At 39.7% G+C, this 21,502-nt stretch overlaps 1 protein-coding gene across 1 annotated transcript; it reads right to left on the reverse strand.

The window, feature by feature from the left end:
- Positions 1–19,044: 19,044 nt before the first annotated feature.
- Positions 19,045–20,925, reverse strand: LOC123510329 (piggyBac transposable element-derived protein 3-like). Its single transcript, XM_045265399.1, has 2 exons — positions 20,579–20,925; positions 19,045–20,119 (listed from the first exon to the last, which is right to left on the reverse strand). The coding sequence occupies exon 2, from the start codon at positions 20,108–20,110 to the stop codon at positions 19,439–19,441; it is 672 nt and encodes a 223-aa protein (XP_045121334.1). The 5' UTR covers positions 20,111–20,119; positions 20,579–20,925; the 3' UTR covers positions 19,045–19,438.
- Between the last annotated feature and the right edge of the window lie 577 nt (positions 20,926–21,502).

Below are 21,502 nucleotides of genomic sequence, written 5' to 3' on the forward strand. Positions count from 1 at the left end.
TGGCCACCAAGAATCCATCCCTCCCTCAGCAAGCAGGACGGTACTGTCGCCACCAGCAGTAAGGAGAGGGCACAGTTGCTGGCTTCCTTGTTTGCTGGAAAAATGAAGGTGGGGAATCCACAGCAGCCACCGCCTCAGCTGGTCCAGCAATGTGAGAAGACTGTCACCATGGTGGAGGTGACGCATCAGCAGGTGAAGCGATTATTGCGGGGCTGGACACACAGAAAGCCACCGGCCCTGATGACATCAGCCCGCACCTGCTGAAGCGATGCTCCCAGGAACTGGCTGCCCCTCTCACCCAAGTCTTCACAACTTGTGTACGGGAAAACGTCTGGCCTTCAGTGTGGAAGGAGGCTCGAGTAGTTCCGTACACAAAAAGCTCCAGGACGGACCCAAAAAACTACAGACCCATATCCCTGTTGTCAGTGGTGGGTAAAGTGTTTGAGAGGGTCGTGGCAGAGGTGGTGTGTAGCCATCTCAAGGACAATGCCCTCCTCTCAGACCAACAGTTTGGGTTCAGACCTGGAAGGTCAACCTCCGACCTAATGATGCTTCTCACCAGGCATTGGCAGGACGCCCTCGACGACGGCAAGGACACTATAGTGGTTGCTTTGGACATAGCAGGAGCTTTTGATAAAGTATGGCACAACGGATTACTAGAAAAGCTTCGTGCTAAAGGCATCCAGGGTGGCTTGCTACGACTCTTGGGAAATTACCTGCAGGACAGAAGCCTCAAGGTGGTTGTCAACGGGCAAACATCTGAGTCCCTGCCTGTGGAGGCATCAGTGCCACAGGGTTCAATTCTTGGCCCACTCCTGTGGAATATCTACGTGGATGATCTTCTCCAGCTACTGCCAGGAGTCATGGCCTATGCTGATGACTGCACCCTCTCCTATACCTATCCACGCCAGGACAGTGGGCGGGCTGCTGAGGCCATCAATCAGCAGCTACGAGTGATAAAGGAGTGGGGTGCTCGCTGGCAAGTGACATTCGCGCCGGAGAAGACACAGGCAATGGTTGTCTCTCGGTCCCCAGCCGCCATGGCAGCAATGGCAGGAAAGTTGTCTTTGGCGCTGCTGCTCTCCCACTCCAAGATGACGTCAAGATACTTGGAGTGGAGGTGGATCGAGGGCTGAGGTTTGACAGGCATGTCAAAACCATTGCCAAGAAAGCCTCTCACAGGATCTCCGCTCTCAGAAGGATCGCCAGTTTCCTCGACAGGAAGGGAGACTGCTGCTGTACAAGGCACAGGTGCGGCCCCACCTTGAATACGCAGCTCTCTCCTGGATGTCCTGTGCCGCCACACACAGAAGGAGACTGGACAGCATCCAACGCCGCGCCATACGGCTAGTAGATGCTGCACTACCACCTCACCCAGAGCCTGAGCGTCCCCTTGATTCACTGGAACACCGCAGAGACGTGGCGGCGATCGTAGTGTTCCATAAGGCACAGGTGCAAAGAGTGCCACATCTGGCAGGGCTGCGTCATCCTCTAAGAGTCACCGCACGGAGCACGAGAACGGTGCTCAATGGTGGTGACGCCGTAGAGGTGCCGCGATCCCACGGGTGTCAGCATCAACGCACCTTCGCAGGACGCGTCTCCAGGATGTGGAACTTGTTCACGGCCGCGGTGCCTCACGTCCAGGAGATGAACACACACAGTGTCAAACTGATGGCACATAAGTGGAGACAGACACTGCCAACTCCTCTGACACTCTTTGTGACGTGACACTCAGTGTAGTGCAGTGCGTGAATAGTGCTAGTGAAGTGAAACGAATAGTGCTCCATTTACATGCTGACCATCTTGTATATTATCTATTTTTAAGTCTTGTAAATATTGTAGAGAAATAGATTGTAGTACCCTTAGAATAGGTAGCACACGACAGTGCGCCTTTGGGTACATGTTCCTTTGTATTAAGTTTTGTTTAAATGAAAAAAAAAAAAAAAAAGAGAGAGAGAGAGAGAGAGAGAGAGAGAGAGAGAGAGAGAGAGAGAGAGAGAGAGAGAAATGATGGTCCCATAAACTCACATTAATGACAGAGGTTCGGAGCTTCTTAATTATTACTTCTATGGATTCAAACCCTGCACTGATAACACACAGATGGAGTTAGGTAGAAAGGGTACATGGCATGGGAGAGGTAGGGGAAGGGGAACACACTGGTAGGGGATATGGATAAGGCAGTGAAGGGGAAGGTGCGTGGTAGGAAAGAATAGGGTGATAGGGGAAGGGAAAAGATAAGGAAGAGGGAAGGCTAAGGGAGTAAGATTACGTGGTTAGTTGCAGATTAATGGGTATGGAAGGTAAAGGTCTGAGAGGAAGTGAGGTGTTCCCAGGTAGATTCATACAGGTAAGGTATAGGTAAGTGATGTTTGTAAAGGGTAGATACTGAGAGTCATTGTTCAGGTAGTGAGTCCCTTGGGGTGGCCTGGTTGCGAGGAAGGGAAGAGGAAGGGAAGAGGAAGGGAAGTGAAATTTGCGTCATTGAATACTGGTAACCTTTCCGTCAGTAGTGTTTGAACCCGTGCGTGTGGTGACCTTTGGAAATATTCGTCGTTAGTGGTGATGATAACATTGGTGGTGGTGATGGTAGTAGTAGTAGTAGTAGTAGTAGTAGTAGTAGTAGTGGTAGTGGTGGTGGTGGTGGTGGTGGTGGTGGTGGTGGTGGTGGTATTATTATTATTATTGGTAGTAATAACGGTAGTAGTAGTAGTAGTAGTAGTAGTAGTAGTAGTAGTAGTAGTAGTAGTAGTAGTAGTAGTAGTAGTAGTAGTAATAGTAGTAGTAATAGTAGTAGTGGTAGTAAAAGTAGTTGTAGTAGTAGGAGTAGTAGTAGTAGTATTGGTGGTGGTGATGGTGTTAGTAGTAGTAGTAGTAGTAGTAGTAGTAGTAGTAGTAGTCGTAGTAGCAGCAACAGTAGTAGTAGTAGTAGTAGCAGTAGTAATGATAATAACAATAACAATAACAAACATAAACAAGAGTGACAATTACCATTAAAAACAGCAACTTTTGGCTTCCACACAACACAATAACAAATGGCTGCAGTTCATATTATTAACAGTGGTAAGAATCCCTGAAGCGTTGACGTTGACGGAAAGGTAGGTTGGCAGGGCACGGTGATGCAACACAGCCCCTCTCACCATAAATACAGTTAATTAAATACGTGTTATGACTAAAACGAACCAGAAAACGTGGAATAGCTTTCTCATTTAAGGTTATAGGTAAGCCAGTCAAGCCATTATAGATGAATACCTGTTACTAGCTCACCTGTTATGAATTATAGATGAATACCGGTGTTACTAGCTCACCTGTTATGAATTATAGATGAATACCGGTGTTACTAGCTCACCTGTTATGAATTATAGATGAATACCGGTGTTACTAGCTCGCCTGTTATGAATTATAGATGAATACCGGTGTTACTAGCTCACCTGTTATGAATTATAGATGGATATCGGTGTTACTAGCTCACCTGTTATGAATTATAGATGAATACCGGTGTTACTAGCTCACCTGTTATGAATTACTCTAACACTTGGTAGATTTTAAAGTTGAGGAGGTAAAAAGAAGTCAAGTCGTAGGAAGATGGAAATACAGAAGCAGGTAGAGAGTTCCAGAAGGTTCTCATTATGTTGGAAGGTCACTAGTGTTATCAGCGGATGTTACGTTACTGGTCACTCTCGGGTATCGCTAATTAACGTGTGTGTGTGTGTGTGTGTGTGTGTGTGTGTGTGTGTGTGTGTGAAGTATTTAGTCAAACGAGAACGAGGTAGGATTATTTACTGAACCGAGGCAAAACAGCACCGCAGACTTAAATTAGAATATAAATAAATAAATAATAATAATAATAATAATGATAGTAATAACAATAATAAGATGAATAAATAAATAATAAGATAATCAGATGAAAAAGCTGTGAAATATTGTTTTGTCGGTCACCGTTTGAAAATAAATGTCGATTTCTAAACAGTTTCCACAAAAAAACTATAAATGGCATATAACATACTACTACTGCTACTACCCTACGACTACTACTACTACTACTACTACTACTACTACTACTACTACTACCACCACCACCACTACCATCATCATTATCATTAGCAAGTTCCCACGCAATTTTCAACAGGTGTCCTCGGTTGAGTGGCGTAATAATGTATTTGCACCTAATTCTATATACTGCAATAGGAGGCAACAAGTTCTGAATAATTATTTATGAGATGAAGCTAATACTAATTAATTTTCATCCAACATTACGTATTCATAATATTCTACAAGTTTGGCAATTTCACTTTTTTTTTGTCGATATTTTGAGGAAATTTTAATATTCTGATCATTATTTATTTTCCTTCCCGTTTTCTTCGTGTAAATTCTTCTACTCCTTCGTTTATATTCTCCTTTTTTTTTCTCCTTTGTGTATTCTCTTTCCCTTCTCCTTCTCCTTCTTGTAAATTCTCCTTCCCTTCTCCTTACTCTAAATTTTTCTTCTCCTTCTCCTGCGTTTAAATTCTCTTTCTCCTTCTTCTTCGTGTACATTTTCCTTTCCTACTCCTTCTAAACTCTCCTTCCTTTCTCCTTCTTCTAAATTCTCTTTTCCTTCGTGTACATTTTTTTCTGCTGTGTTTTATTATCATTATTCTATTTTCCTTTTTCGATACTCCATTTTTACTTTCTCAACTGTTTATTTCTTACTCCTCTACTTTTCTTCCTCTTTCTTCCTTTCTTCCTCTCTTTTTTCTCTTCTTACTATTATTTTCATTTGCTTTTTTCTTGCTTCCACTTTAGCTGTTTTACTTTCCTCTTGTTTTCTTTCCTCTCTTTTCCATTTATTCTCTATTGTCTTAGTTTTCCTTTTCTCTTTCACTTTTCATCTTTATTCCTCTCCACTCTTTGCTTTATCCTTGTTTCCATTTTAACTTTGCATATCTTCATTTAATAGTCTCGCTTTTAACTCCTTCATTCTTTCACTGTTCTTTCTTTTCGTCTTCATTTACTTCTCTCTTTTAACTTCTCTCCTTCATTATCTTGTTTACTTTGTTTATACTTTTATCTTATTTTCTATGTTTTTTCTCTCCTTTTACCGTCCTTTATCTATTCTTTCCTCAAGCCTTTCTATCCTAAGCCCTTTTTCTCTCCTTCTCCTCCATCAATCTTCTCTCTATTATCCTCCTTCTCAGCCTCCTTAAATGTATTTCGCCCTTTTTTTCTCTCTTCCTCTTTCTCCTGTCCCTACTACATCATTACTCCTTTACTTCTTCCGCCATTCTCCTTTTCGTGTTTCTATTTCATTTTACACTATCTTATTTTTTCCTCCTCATCCCGACTTGGGTTTCATTTTTCCTCATTGTATCTTTTCTTTTCCTCTTCTCCTTCTCCTCCTCTTCCTCTTATATCTCAAATGTTTGCCTTTCTCTTCATCTCCAATTTACTTTTCACTTCCTCTCAGCCAACCACTCTAGATCATTCTCTCTCTCTCTCTCTCTCTCTCTCTCTCTCTCTCTCTCTCTCTCTCTCTCTCTCCCATCTCTCTCTCTCTCTCCCACGCACCATTCCACTCTGAACTGCTGTGCTAAATCCGCCAGTTGTTATCCATTGGCTCAGGTTAAGAATTCCTTCGTTCCCTTACATGTATCTGTTTTGGGGAAGTGTGTGTGTGTGTGTGTGTGTGTGTGTGTGTGTGTGTGTGTGTGTGTGTGTGTGTGTGTGTGTGTGTGTGTGTGTGTTCCCTTTCTTAGATTTCGAGAGTCTGTTTGCTCGGCTGACTGGACAACTGACTGAGAGACTGACAAGCTGGCTGACATAATGGCTCACTGACAGACATACTGGGTGACAGCTTGAATGCATGAATGGTAGAATTAATGAGTAAGAGAGAGAGAGAGAGAGAGAGAGAGAGAGAGAGAGAGAGAGAGAGAGAGAGAGAGAGAGAGAGAGAGAGAGAGAGAGAGAGAGAGAGAGAGAGAGAGAGTGTATGGTGAGTAAGTGAACCAAATAAAGAAAAAGCAGATATGAGATAAGCGTAAATGTGATCAAGTGGTAGGAAGGCAGGAAGGTAGGAAGGATGGAAGGAAGGAAGGAAGGAAGGAAGGAAAGAAGGAAGAAAGGAAGGCTGGGAGGAAGTAAAGAAGGTAGGAAAAAAGAAAGGAAAGAAGGAAGGATGGAAGCAAAACAGGAAGGAATGGAGGAAGAAAGGAAAGAAAGAAGAAAGGAAAGGAAAGAGGAAGAGAAAAAAATAGCGAAGAAAATGGAACTAGAAACGATATAAGAAAATCAGGATGAAAGATGAGATTTTTTATCAATTTATATGTGTGTAATTTCTCTCTCTCTCTCTCTCTCTCTCTCTCTCTCTCTCTCTCTCTCTCTCTCTCTCTCTGAACTCATGACCGCCCGCTCCTTCTCAATCACAGCCTTCAAAGTTGCTCTCAAGTGTTGACCTAAAGAGCGGCGTCTGGCAGCGCTGTGCTTGTCTGCTTGCATTGCTGATTGGCCCAACGTGTCGTACAGTAATGAGAGAGAGAGAGAGAGAGAGAGAGAGAGAGAGAGAGAGAGAGAGAGAGAGAGAGAGAGAGAGAGAGAGAGAGAGAGAGAGAGAGAGAGAGAGAGATCACGTTTCTCCATTCACACACACACACACACACACACACACACACACACACACACACACACACACACACACACACACACACACACACATTTAGGGCCCATTATTTTCAGTCAACTTGCCGTTCAATTTCTCGTGATAATGCGACACAACGATCTGGCTTCTCCGAGTTAGTGATTTAGTAATCCTTAGAATCCTTTGAATCACTTCCTTCACTCCTTCAACTTGACTTCCTCCTCCTTCTTCCTCCTCCTCCTACTCCTTCGCTTTCCTTTTCTCTTCCTTCTCATTTTCACTGTTATTTTCATCAGTTTCTTCATTCATATGCATGTTTCATTAAAAAAATCATGACTGAATATGTTTACTCTCTCTCTCTCTCTCTCTCTCTCTCTCTCTCTCTCTCTCTCTCTCTCTCTCCTCTCTCTTCTGTCCCTCTTTCCTTCCCGGGTTCCTATCGTTCGTTATGACACACTGAGGAAATATTTCGCGGCGCCTCTGTCACGGAAAATTTACGAAAAAGTCGTCCAGGAATTGTGGGGAAGGAAACACGTTCTTTGTGAGAATGGTTTGGGTGGGACAGCGGCAGGTGTGTGTGTTGTTGCTGGTGCTGGTGCTGTTTTTCTTTTCCTGCTTCTTGTTCTCTCTCTCTCTCTCTCTCTCTCTCTCTCTCTCTCTCTCTCTCTCTCTCTCTCTCTTGTTTCCTTATTTTCTCCTCTTCCTCCTCCTCTCCGTCATGACTAAACTTACCCTCCTTCTTAACGGGACGCCTCTCAGCTTTTTTCGCCTTTTTGGAGATACAATTACTGGGCTTTTTCCTCCTAAGCTTCGTGTTTTAGCGCTTGGCCGGGCTGCTCTTCAGGGAAAAAATCTTACTTCCATTTTTTTTACCTCTTTTCAGTTTTTTTTGCCTTTTTTTTCATCCTTTTCTCGTTCCCCTCTTTATTTTTTTTTTCCGTTTTCTACTTATCACTGTTTTCTTTTTCTTCGTGTAGTGTTGGCATTATTTGTTTTTTGTTCCGTTTTGTCGTTGTTCGTTCTTCGTTTCATCTTATTTTCTCTTCTCTTGTCGTTATTGCTGTTTCTGTTTTTCTTGTACTCATTTTGATACTTGTTTTCCTTCTACTTGCCATTGCTGTATTTTTTTTTTTTTTTCGATTTTGACAGGTTTGGTTTTCTTTTTATTTTTCCCTTTTCTACTTATTCTCATTGTAACTTCTCTCCTTTCACTGATTTTGCCACTTATTTTTTCCTCCTTATCCTTGCCACTTGGCTTTTCTTCCCTCTGATTCCTTGTCGCGTATATCATCCTCTTATTCAAAGACGCGAAGCAGAAAGTTTTATTTTATTTTTTTTTCATCAATATTCCTGCATAAATCTAAGGTGCTGGAATGTCACGGTTCACAAGCTGACGACATCCTGGTACGGCTGGGAGAAATATGGCGAGGAACGCGATTGCATCAACCCACGTTAGCACACTATTAATATTGCTAATCTTTACCACGGTACACAAATATTAAAGCTACACTCTCCATCTACTCATACGGTATCGCAACTATAATTCACATCCATCATTTATATACTGTAATTGTCTGAAGCTTCTTATGTCTCTAGGTGGAATAAATAAATCACTGTTCTATTTTCCAGAGTGGTTGGGACAGAAGGAAGGCAAACCCCTCACTCATTGGCTGAGGAATAGCCCCCGTCAACCAATCATAACCAGCGTCTTGTTTCTCTCACTCCAACGGGACAGAGAGTGACAAAATAATTAATTTACAAAGTACTCTTAAGTGTTTATGTTCCTTTCCTTCAATAAACTTTAATCCCTGTCGTGTTGTGAAGTTATCTTAATCTCTCTTTGTGTCTGTTTGTTCCCGTATTTGTGTCTGTTTGTGTATATTCGTCATCCATGCTCTGTGTGTGCTGTGGGTTGGGATGTATACTAGTTCGTGTTGGTCTGTGTTCATCGTAAGCTGTGTCGTGTGTGTTGGGGAAAAGTTTCTGTGTGTGTTCCTCCATGTGTCCGTGTGTTGATGTGGAAGTGTCCAGTGTCTCTCCTGACTGAGCGCCAAAGCAAAATAAATAAAGGTTTCGGGGATAAAAAAGTAAAGGAAAAGTTTGTGTGTTTTTGAAAATCCCCAATAAAGTAAGACGGATGAAACAACAAAGCAGAAGGAAAAGTACACGAAAGAAGTCAACAGAGAAGAAATAAATGTAAAGAAAAATAAACTGAAATGTACAAGAGTCAAAACAATAATCAATAAAGAAAACAACAACAACAACAACAACAACAGTGAAAACCAGTGCCTGACAACCACACTGTAATCAAAGAAGACAACAAACAAAACAAACAAACAAAAATGGCTGCGAGTGAGCGAGTAATTGAGTGAGAGAGTGAAAAAAGACAAAAAAATAAAACTAACTTTAAACGAGTGAAAAAAACAAAACTACTACTACTACTACTACTACTACTACCACCACCACCACTACCATGCAGACCAACGTATCCAGCGCAGACAACCATCGCCGGCACGACCTGAGCGATTCTGAAGACGACGACGAGGAGACAACACTTGCAAACACCGTCAAGGTAAGAGAGAGAGAGAGAGAGAGAGAGAGAGAGAGAGAGAGAGAGAGAGAGAGAGAGAGAGAGAGAGAGAGAGAGAGAGAGAGAGAGAGAGAGAGAGAGAGAGAGAGAGAGAGAGAGAGAGAGAGAGAGAGAGAGAGAGTATTATAATGCACGATATCCTTCCTTTATGATACTGTTCTCTCGACTGTATTAAAGCTGGTTCGGTACGATACGTTTTCCCGCGCCCTGGCAGATCACAACCCGAGAAAGGGAAGAGGGGCGTTCGTTTCAGCAGATAAATGATATTGACAGAAACATTAACACACCAAAGGGAATAGTTTACCATTCAAACGCTTCCAATATCGCTTTTTGTGTATCTTACGAAAACATATGGACAGAGAGAGAGAGAGAGAGAGAGAGAGAGAGAGAGAGAGAGAGAGAGAGAGAGAGAGAGAGAGAGACTGAACGACAAAAGAACCGGATATCTTTCTGTCATTAGTTACTTGTCAATAATAGATCAGCAAAAGTGAAGATATGTCATTTGACGTGAATAATAGAAGAATACAATTTACACCAGAAGCAGGAATGGAATACAAAGGAACACAAAGGAACTCCAAACAGCAACATAACAAGGTCTTTCTGGTAAGTATAGATAACTTCAATTTTACGGTATTAATGATAGAGTCAAGAGAAGGAGGAGGAGGAGGAGAAGGAGGAGGAGGAAGAGTAAGAGGAGGCATTTGAAAAGAGTTTGTAAAATGAAGACGGAGTGAACTAAAGAACGCACAAGGAATTCGAAAAAGAAAGAAAAAAATAAGTAAAGAGAAGAAAGAAATGGCAAGATATCAGAGTTCTCCTCCTTGCAACTGAAACTATTAAAACTCCGCAGTCAAACGTAGTGTTGTGAGATTACTTTCTCACAAAATCAACACAAACCACCAGCAGGCTCTTGGCTACACAGTATTCAGTAGCTTTTGGGGGACAATGAAATATATACTGAACACAGGAGGAAAATCTACTGAATGTGTATTTACTTTGGGTTTGTTGAAGACGTCTTTGTAACCTTTGTAAATAGGAAAAAGTTAGCTGGAGAAGTATTAGTAAGGGAGAGGATTAAGATGTGAAAAGCTATCAGGAAAAACAGTAAGAGGAAAAGTCACAAGTTAAAAAAAAAAGTAATGAATAGAGGAAAGAGTACCAGCAGGAAACCAAGAGTGAGAAGAACTTGTAACAGAAAGGAGGATCATGTGAAAAGGTATCAAGAAAAATAGTATCAGGAAAAAGTTACAAGTCAAAAAAAAGTAAGAAATAGAGGAGAGAGTACCAGTAAGGAACCAAAAGTGAGAAGTACTTGTAACGGAAAAAAGTAATATTTGAACTGGTATCAAGAAAAACAGTAGAAGGAAAAGTTGCAAGTTAAAAAAGGTAAGGAGGAGAAGAGGAGAGAGCACTAGTAGGAAACAAGAGTGATATAAGAAGAAAAAAGTATTCAGCAAGTAGAAGGAAAGAGAATTATATGTGATAAGGTATTAAGAAGTATCAATAAGAAAGAAGAGTTACAGGTTAGAAAGTATGAATGATCAGGAGAGAGAGTAACAGGAAGGAAAAAGAGTGATAGGAGAAAAACGTATCGAGGGGCAGAGAAAAGGAGAATTATACTTGAAAAGACATTGAGGAGCAACAGTGAGAGGGAAGAGTGATGTGTTTAAAAAGTACGAGAGGAGCACATAAGAGGGACAGGAGGTATAGATTAGTAAAGTTATAATTGCCCAAATTGACCTATTAGGAAGTGCAAAGTTTCTTCTCTTCTAAAAGTTCCATCGGGGAAACTCTGGTGTAGGGGCAGGATGAGGGGAAGCCATCGCCATGTGAGGAGTCTTGTAAAAGTGTCCAATTAGAATGTGATGCAGGAGGGAGGAAGCCACTTGAGATGTGGAGACGAAAAAATACATAGAGAAATAAGCTTGGGAATCATAAGGGGTACAAAGATTTTCTCTATTTATACATTCATTTATTAATTTTTCAGACGTGGTTGTCTCCCATTCGATTCTCACACTTGGTTTTTTGAGCGATGGTTACGCATTTTCTTTATTCTCCTGCGTCCGTGAGACTGACGAAGAAGGAAAGAATAGAATAAAAGCTACCACGGCACTTCCCCAAAAAATCAGGAGCAGAGAGATCAAAGGAAATGGCCAATTTACTCTAGTTTTTGATGTTTCTTGAAGTACTTCAAGTCGTCAGCAGCAGGAAATACAGAAAGGGAATGAGAATTCCAGAGTTTGCTAGTAGAAAGAGCGAAGACACAAGTTCTCCTACATATGTATGTGTAAAATGAACAAAGTAATGGTGAAAGGAAGAAGAATGGAGAAGAGGACGGTGTGCAGTTTAAGAGTGCAGTAATCTTGGCAGTAATGGTGAGAGATAGTAAGAGATACAACACTGCGGTGATGAGTGAGGGAATTAAGACAGGCTGTTAGAGGGGAGGATGGGTGAGAGACAAAGGGCTTTGGCTGCACCTTGTCTAGGACAGCTGCGAAGGTTGAATATTGCCACATGTTGGAACAGCACATACAAATACACTATATAAATAGTTTGACAGACATATGTATAAACGCCCTGAAAAGAGTAAGAAACTCAACAAGATGGAGAAAACTATTGGCAGGCACAGAATACAGTTTCATGGAACCCATTTTGGCAAGCAAGGAAACAATGCATTTTATTCCAATTGAGTCTTTTCGTGAAAGACAATTTAGGCATGTTCACTGCAGAGGAAGGAGACAGTTACTGAAGCAGGAACAAAGCCCAAATCGTAGTGCAGAGTTACTAGCAAAGGTCTGAGAGAAAACGTTTAGCTTTAGAGGTGAAAGGGATGGCAGTGATGCAGTCTGCGCGATATATAGGGAATGAAGGCGAAGGAAAACTGATGAAGGAAGCCGCAATAAGATGAGCTGGCTATATTTTGACATTTCCCATCGATGACTTCTTTTTAAGCTAGAGTGAGAAAAGATCTGTCATGATTTCACGAGTTGGAGGAAATGGAAAGCTAATGTGCCGTCTACCTCTTGACACTGGCGGCACGAGAGCAACCTTGGGATGAGAGAAAGAGTTTGCGTCTTCATATCAGAAACCTGTTATGCTCACTCCGCAGGAAGATGGATTTTGACACGAGAGCAACTGACACTCCACGGAAAATTAGAGCGGTACCATTTCAATTCCTCCCACGCGTCAAGCCGGTAGTGCACCATACGATAACTATCAACCCATGAGATTTCTTTGACACGCGAAAACTTGGAACGAAAATAGAAAATAACTGCAGTGATACGAGTAATGTCAAAACCAACATTTGATCAACTCACCGCAGCCATTAACAAAGAACATACATCCCGTTGACACCAGCTGACATACTGATACCTACCCAGAGGAGATTCAACTGAAGACTTACAGGAGAAGAAGCGCAAAATATAACCCAAGCATAATGTACCAAAAAAGAGTCAGGAATTGGCGTCAAGAAGGAGGTATGACAATGAACCTCAAGATGGGAACACGAGATGGAATGTATGTGGAGGAAACCCCGCCTCTCATAACGGGTTCCAATCCTCCTTTCCGAAACCCTAGCTATGAAAACAAGCAGTGAGAGAGAGAGAGAGAGAGAGAGAGAGAGAGAGAGAGAGAGAGAGAGAGAGAGAGAGAGAGAGAGAGAGAGAGAGAGAGAGAGAGAGAGAGAGAGAATATATATACTAACCATCAAAACAACTTCGAAAATCATTCAGTCAACGTCAATTTTGGATCAAGTTCCTCAGAAATATAATGATGAAAGATGATGGACTCTCTCTCTCTCTCTCTCTCTCTCTCTGTTTGCAGACAGTGCTTGAAGGGATTCCAGAAACAGAAAATGAGATTAGGAAAGCATTTTCTTATTAAAGCTGAGAGAGAGAGAGAGAGAGAGAGAGAGAGAGAGAGAGAGAGAGAGAGAGAGAGAGAGAGAGAGAGAGAGAGAGAGAGAGAGTGGAGACTAATCAAGGTAACCAGAAGTAAATGGAGAGAATAAAGAAAGAAATGTGAAGGATAAATGACTAAATAAGGAATTACGAGAGAGAGAGAGAGAGAGAGAGAGAGAGAGAGAGAGAGAGAGAGAGAGAGAGAGAGAGAGAGAGAGAGAGAGAGAGAGAGGAAACTTTTAATGAGGGAGGGAGGATGACTCGCCTCTCCCAAAGAACGTCGAGATATTTTTCTGCAATTTAATACTGGAATACTTTAGAAGCTCTTTCATATTTATAATCTGTTCGTGTGGATATTAAAGGCTTACGGGAAAAAAGTTTGGATTATGTTTTCTGTGGATTCCTGAGAGAGAGAGAGAGAGAGAGAGAGAGAGAGAGAGAGAGAGAGTTTATGTTTAGCCGTTAATTGCTTCATCTCAGTCTTCTCTCTCCTAAACAAACACAGATACAGAAAATTCATAAAGGGACTGCCACTTGTAGTCTCTCTGTTCTCCTGCAATTTTCTTTTCTATTTTCTTCCTTTCTAAATGCAACACTGGCAATTCCACACGCCACACACTCAAACGCACCTCACTCACTATTGTTTCCCTCTCTTCATTAACCCCTTCAGTAACAGGACGCATTTTTCATATTCATTCTGGTTACTATTTTAATGTTTAGTGGAGAGAGATGAAGTGTGAGAATAATAGTGACATATTTGAAACATTTAAAGCATTTATTCATTGCTTACAGTTGTACAATATTATATACTAAGTCTAGGTTAACAGTGATGGGAGGAGGAGGAATTAAAGTGATGTTGATGATAAGGAAGAGAAAGAAGAGGATGATGATTATGATGAACACACTCATACGCGTCTTATTCACTCTTGCTTCCTTCTGTTCACTCTTAACCCCTTCAGTACCAAGACGGACATTTTCATATTCATTCAAGTTACTATTTCGCCATTTCATACAGCTTCAGAAACATATGTTGGGGATCAAAATAGTGAGGACTGTGGCAATTAATCTTCTGACCTTCATAGAGCCTTTTTCATGTCTATAAAATCGTCAAATCGTACCAAAAATTCCGGTAAAAATGCGTCCCAGTACTGAAGAGGTTAAAATACTGTAACTAACTTATCATTACTTTTAGAGAAATATTTAGGCTAACGTATGACAAAACTTAACTCTTTTATCATTTCTCTTAAACCACAGATGACTACAATACAGTAAAGGTAATATTGCAGTAGAAAGAAATAATTATCTCTCCATCTCCATTAAACCCCACAATTGCAAGCGAAAAATTACAGCTTGTTGACTATAAATATCCTAATAACGAGCCTGAATGCAGCTAAAGGATTACCGCGATAATTTCCCCAGAGCTTCCCGTAACTTCCGCTAACAGATTGACGGGGGAGACTAATTATCGTGCCAACAAAGTGTTACCCAACCCGGCAACACACTCCACACTATTTACTAGAGTCTACCTTCGTTCATTCTCGTTTTCTTTTCTTTCCCTACCGCTATATTTCATCCATAACTCCTGTAACAATCTCGAGCACCCTCATCTTTTTAGAGTGATGCTTTATGAGAAGGGGTTAGTTTGGCAGTCTCGGTAAGTAAAGTATATAAAATTCACAGTATGGCGTATGTTTTGGCTATTAAACTCTACGGACTGTTGTTGCTTAAGATGAAAGACTTACGATAATTATCAAAATGAGATATTACATTGAGAATATCACTTGTCTTTATGAATAAGGTAACATTAACATTAACAAAACAAATAAAGAAGCTAATTGAAACTCTACTCCTGTTTAAGTACGTTGGTGGGGATTGATAGTTAACCCCTTCAGCACTGGGACGCATTTTTATCTTGAGTTTGGGTATGATTAAATTATTTATTTTACATTAAGAAGGGTCTATGGAGGTCAGAAGATTAGTGTCCAGAGTCTTTACTATCTTAATCCCCACGTAAGTATTTGAAGCAATATAAAATCACCAAATAGTAAGCAGAATACATATAAAAACGCGTCCTGGTACTAAAGGGGTTAATAATGGACCATATATCTGTCCATGGCTAAGTACATATGAACAAAACTGTAATTTCACTAACATGTCCCTCATAGACGTATAAGATAACCATGCAAAAAATAGGATAGTAAAATAGAAGAGCCTTACTCGTGTTTATGTATACGTGAAGATTGCTAGATAAGTGGGAGAGGTTTCAAGACATTTGTCCGTCTTTCAGCTAACTCTCAGCAAATCTTTTAGGGAAGTTGCATTTTAAGTGGGCCTTTCTTTTTTTAATCCTATGTTGCCCTTGATTAGCTTCCCTTCTTGCATAGGAAAAGAATAACACGCTATTTCTCCGGGCAAAAACGACAGTGAGAAACAAATACAATAGTTAACTGGAGGCCTGACTCTTTTTTATTGTGAATACGAGTGACGACTGATAAAAATGGAATCAAAGCCCATATCTCTGTATATTCAAGCCAGTACCATCACTGATAGGAACACAAATTCACTAGCAGTGTTATAAACGCAAAGAACACAGCCAAAAGTTTGTTCACACATTGTATTCTTTTCTACTATTTCTACAGTTTTATCTATGTGCTGCCTGTCACCTCGCGAATGATTGGAGGTGAAAAGAAGAGGAAAATGAAGGAAAACGCTAAACAAAGTGTAAGTGTAAGTGTCAGATTTCAAGACTTCTTTCCACGACTAAAAAATAATGTAGTAATTTGAAAGTTTCACGCGTTTCCAGTAACAGATGTTAACCAACGGAATCCTAACCACATGTTTCCATTTATCCAAAGCAACAACAACGCTGACAAGAACGCAGACTGACCATCAAGCTAAATGTTCATCATATACGTGGAAAATAATAAAAAGAACAATTGCTAACCTTGCTCTATAAATGATGGAGCCTCGCACACACAGGCACACACACGTCACATTCTGCCTGGCATTCCACTACGACACTAAACTTTACTTCCTCGGGTTAAGGCACCGCTGGGAAATGTTTTGGAACGCTTCAGATCTCAATGCACCATGACAACACAGCCACAACGCACTCACAACTCACAGGACAACAGGCACACAGTCAAATCGCACAGGAGAGCACAGGAAAATAGTCACAAAACACACAAAAACAGTCACATACAGTCATAACACAGGACAACAGGCACAGACTGTCATAACATAAAGGAAACAGGCATACAGTCACAACACACAGGAAAAATATCGGCACGCAGTCACAACACAGGAAAACAGTCGCAACACAAATAGAAAACAGTCATACCAGTCAAAACACACAGGACAACAGTCACACACAGTCACAATACACAGGAAAACAGTCACAACACAAAAAGAAAACAGTCATACCACAATCAAAATACAGAAAAATACAGTCACTTAGTCACAACACAAAAAAGGTACAGTCACAGTCACAACACACAGAAAAACAGTCACAACACAGTCACAACACACAGAAAAACAGTCACAACACAGTCACAACACACAGAAAAACAGTCACAACACAGTTACAACACACAGAAAAAGTCACAACACAGTCAAAACACACAGAAAAACAGTCACAACACACAGAAAAACAGTCACAACACAGTCACAACACAGAAAAACAGTCACAACACAGTCACAACACAGAAAAACAGTCACAACACAGTCACAACACAGAAAAACAGTCACAACATTGTCACAACACAGAAAAACAGTCACAACACTGTCACAACACAGAAAAACAGTCACAACACAGTCACAACACAGAAAAACAGTCACAACACAGTCACAACACAGAAAAACAGTCACAACACAGTCACAACACAGAAAAACAGTCACAACACTGTCACAACACACAGAAAAACAGTCAAAACACACAGAAAAACAGTCAAAATACAGTCACAACACACAGAAAGTCAAAATACAGTCAAAACACACAGAAACAGTTACAACACAGTCACAACACACAGAAAAACAGTCACAACACAGTCACAACACACAGAAAAACAGTCAAAATACAGTAAAATCACACAGAAACAGTCAAAATACAGTCAAAACACACAGAAACAGTCAAAATACAGTCAAAACACACAAAAACAGTCACAACACAGTCACAACACACAGAAAAAAAGTCAAAATACAGTAAAAACATACAGAAACACTCAAAATACAGTCAAAACCCACATAAAAAGTCAAAATACAGTCAAAACACATAGAAAAACAGTCAAAATACAGTCAAAACACACAGAAAAACAGTACAAAAACAGTCAAAACACACAGAAACAGTAAAAATACAGTCAAAACACACAGAAAAAGTAAAAATACAGTCAAAACACACAGAAAAACACTCAAAATACAGTGAAAACACACAGAAAAACAGTCAAAATACAGTCAAAACACACAGAAAAACAGTCAAAACATACTGAAAAACACAATACAGTCAAAACACGGAAGAAAAACAGCCACAACACAGTCACACCACACAGAAAAACACAGTCACATACAGTCACACACAATCACATACAGGAAAACCCAGTCACACGGTTACAACAAACTGGAAAATACACTCACACACAGTCACAACGCAGAAAAAACAGTCACAATAAACATGACAAAAAAACATTAACAACATTACCACAACATACAACGCACTGTTCCAACATACACAATCACAACAAAGGCAAATAATAAAATGATAAACACAACCCCGACAAGTCACAACACTGCCACAACACACACGATCACAACACAAACACAACACACAACCTTTACACAACACACTTACACAACAACCTCTACGAGCAGTCCTGGGCCTCCCGAGCTGCAGTAATGCCAGTAAGTAATGCCAACGTCGCCAGAGGATAGTTTATGTGACACGGGTACAAAATCAGGCTTTTAAGTCAAGGTTCAAAGGGGCCTGTGGGGCAATACTATGTTAATTAAGGAGTGAGAATGCTGCCTGTTTGTGTACCTTGCTCATTACATCACACACACACACACACACACACACACACACACACACACACACACACACACACACACACACACACACACAGGTAGGACTAACAGATAGAAGGAGAGATAGATAAATAGAGAAAGAATTGAATCAATATATATCTATATCTATATCTATATATATATATATATATATATATATATATATATATATATATATATATATATATATATATATATATATATATATATATATATATATATATATATATATATATATATATATATATAGATAGATAGATAGATAGATAGATAGATAGATAGATAGATAGATACATAGATAGATAGATAGATAGATAGATAGATAGATAGATATATAGATTAATAGATAGATAGATAGACAGAGATTGATAGATAAATAGATAGATAAATAGAGATTGATAGATAGGTAGACAGATATATAGACAGATAAATAGATAGAGATTGATAGATAGATTGAGAGAGAGAGAGAGAGAGAGAGAGAGAGAGAGAGAGAGAGAGAGAGAGAGAGAGAGAGAGAGAGAGAGAGAGAGAGAGAGAGAGAGAGAGAGAGAGAGAGAGAGAGAGAGAGAATAGATACACAGACAGATAGATAAATGATGTAGATTAACCCATATAAACCCAACATGTCTTAACCTGTCTCAAATTTCGTAAAATCTGGTTACAATACTTAAAGCACATCAATTAAGAAAGAATATGAGTTATTTTTATATGGGACTTATTGCTTTTATATAAAAGCATGACTACATATGTAGTCATTGGGTGCAGTTCCTCATATATTATCAGCACCAATTTTTCCTCTTCCCAGGTGATTATAATTTTTTTCGCTTCGCTGTTTGTTTTTTTATGTTTTTAAATGTAAAAATGAGCATCGTTAGGATAATAAATAAAAGTTTTAAGCACATTATATTTATTTCAAATATTTCAAATGACATATTTTTGACATTGTTCACATTTTTTGTATTCATAAATTGTTCCTTTGCTCCTTTACAGAAACATAAAATGACCATGACACCTTATTCAAATAAAAACTGAAATAATATTTTAAAAATAACTGAAATAATATTCTAACGATTAAATAACCATAACATAATCACCTTATTCAAATAAAACAGGGAAATGATATTCTATCGAAAGTACTACTCTATTTTTCATGAAATTTCTGGAAACATTCTTTCAAGTGGAGGGATTTGTTGCACTTTGCACACTGTATTCTGCAGTTTTTCTTACAAACTGTGCAACGTCTGACTGGGCAACTCTTTGGGTAATGATTTCTATTGTCAGTCCTCACATCTGCAAGAACTGAAAATGAAGGTCCAGGTCGTGAGTCTGTTCTCGGCTTTGGTTGAGACTGATGTAACATAGCTGATAAACTCTCCAACTAAACACAACTGCAATATTTATTGCATTGACTACCAAAGTCCAGTACCATTTTTTCCCTAGAATAGTGGGTCTGTAATCTGCTAGTGATCTGTCCATCAAATCTACTCCTCCCATACCTGCATTGTAGCAAGCAACAACATTTGGCTGAGGAACATTTACGGAACCTTTGTCCTTCACTCTTCTCTTTACTGGCCGTATTGGCTCTAGCCCAATAGCATTGCTACAGAGTGTCACAACTGAATTGTCATTTTGTAAGTCCACTTGTGGGGTAATGTGACTTTGTTTCCATTTAGGCACACTAAGCTTTTGCTTTTTTCTGGAAACTTGGTAAGCAGTAGTGTCTTCATCAGATTCTTCATACATAACATCAACCTCTCCTGCTACTTCTTCTGGCATTCCTTCAACATCTACAAGTGTGTCATCATCGAGCTGCTCTATATCACTGTCGTCACCTCCACCTGGTGGACCAGTAATAACAATGTCTACATCTCCTTCTCTGGTCTCAGCAAAATCGATGGCATCCCTAAGAAATCTTTGGGATCTGATCTTCGGTCCATAAAATGTTCCAGAGTCCATTCTGCTGTCCTGAAAAGAAGGAAAGTAAAAATTTTAGATGGCACTCATATTAGCAACAGTAAATATATAACTATGTAACTGCTGGCATTTCAATAAGCTGTTATTTTGTAATCCACCTATTTCTCTATCTATCTATCTATCTATGTCTATCTATCTATCTATCTATCTACCTATCTATTTATCTATCTATCTATTTATCTATGTCTATCTAACCATACATCTATCTATCCATCTATCTTTTTATATCTATCTATTTATCTACGTATCTATCTATCTATCTATCTATCCATCTATACACACACACACACACACACACACACACACACACACACATATATATATATATATATATATATATATATATATATATAGAGAGAGAGAGAGAGAGAGAGAGAGAAATAGTTGATACATACAATGTTGGCATCTTGCCCAATGACTACATATGTAGTCATTGATTTGCAAACTTACCTCAAGAACAGGAAATGAAGTCAATGCAGGAGTTGAGGATTAGATGTACTTCCTCAAGCATCCAAGAAGGGACTGAGTGAATGACACCTCCAGCGATGCAGCCACGGCAATGCTGTGCAGGCTAGAACATGAAAAGGTAGCAAGTGGAAGAAAACCTGAATTTCATCCGTTTTCTTCTTCACCATATATGAAGGGGTAAATTAAATATGCATAGTTTTAGCGATTCATAGACCAGGCAAGAGTGCAGAATTAGGTTAATGCCCATGAAATTTCAAATGGGTTCTTTAATCATTACTAGTGGTATTTTAAAATACATGACTACATATGTAGTCATTGGGATAATATGGGTTAAAAGTGCCGCCGCGTGTCACAAGTTCTTGTTGAAACGAAAGGGTACTTGCTGTTTGTCATGGAGTTGGATAAATCTCTCTCTCTCTCTCTCTCTCTCTCTCTCTCTCTCTCTCTCTCTCTCTCTCTCTCTCAACACATACACACCTGTCTTGCATGAGTGTTAGGTGAGAGCAACGTGTGACAATCAACGACATATAAGTGAGTGATGAGCGCTAGAAGGGAGAGGAGACGCACAACACTGCAGCATCTCTCTCTCTCTCTCTCTCTCTCTCTCTCTCTCTCTCTCTCTCTCTCTCTCTCTCTCTCTCTCTCTCTCTCTCTCTCTCTCTCTCATTGCAAGAAGGTAAATGTGATAGACTTGTGAAACTATGACTTTAGCTTTTATGACAACCTGGCAACAACGATAATAACAACAACAACAACAAAAGCAGTAACCCCCTCAATAATAATAATAATAATAATAATAATAATAATAATAATAATAATAGTGACAGATAATCGTAAAATCTTGAAAAAACTTACACAACCAACACGACGCAAAAAATCAGAAGAAAATCCCAAGAATAATAAGAA

The sequence above is a fragment of the Portunus trituberculatus genome, chromosome 28, assembly GCF_017591435.1.
Source record: "Portunus trituberculatus isolate SZX2019 chromosome 28, ASM1759143v1, whole genome shotgun sequence".
Classification (NCBI taxonomy): domain Eukaryota; kingdom Metazoa; phylum Arthropoda; class Malacostraca; order Decapoda; family Portunidae; genus Portunus; species Portunus trituberculatus.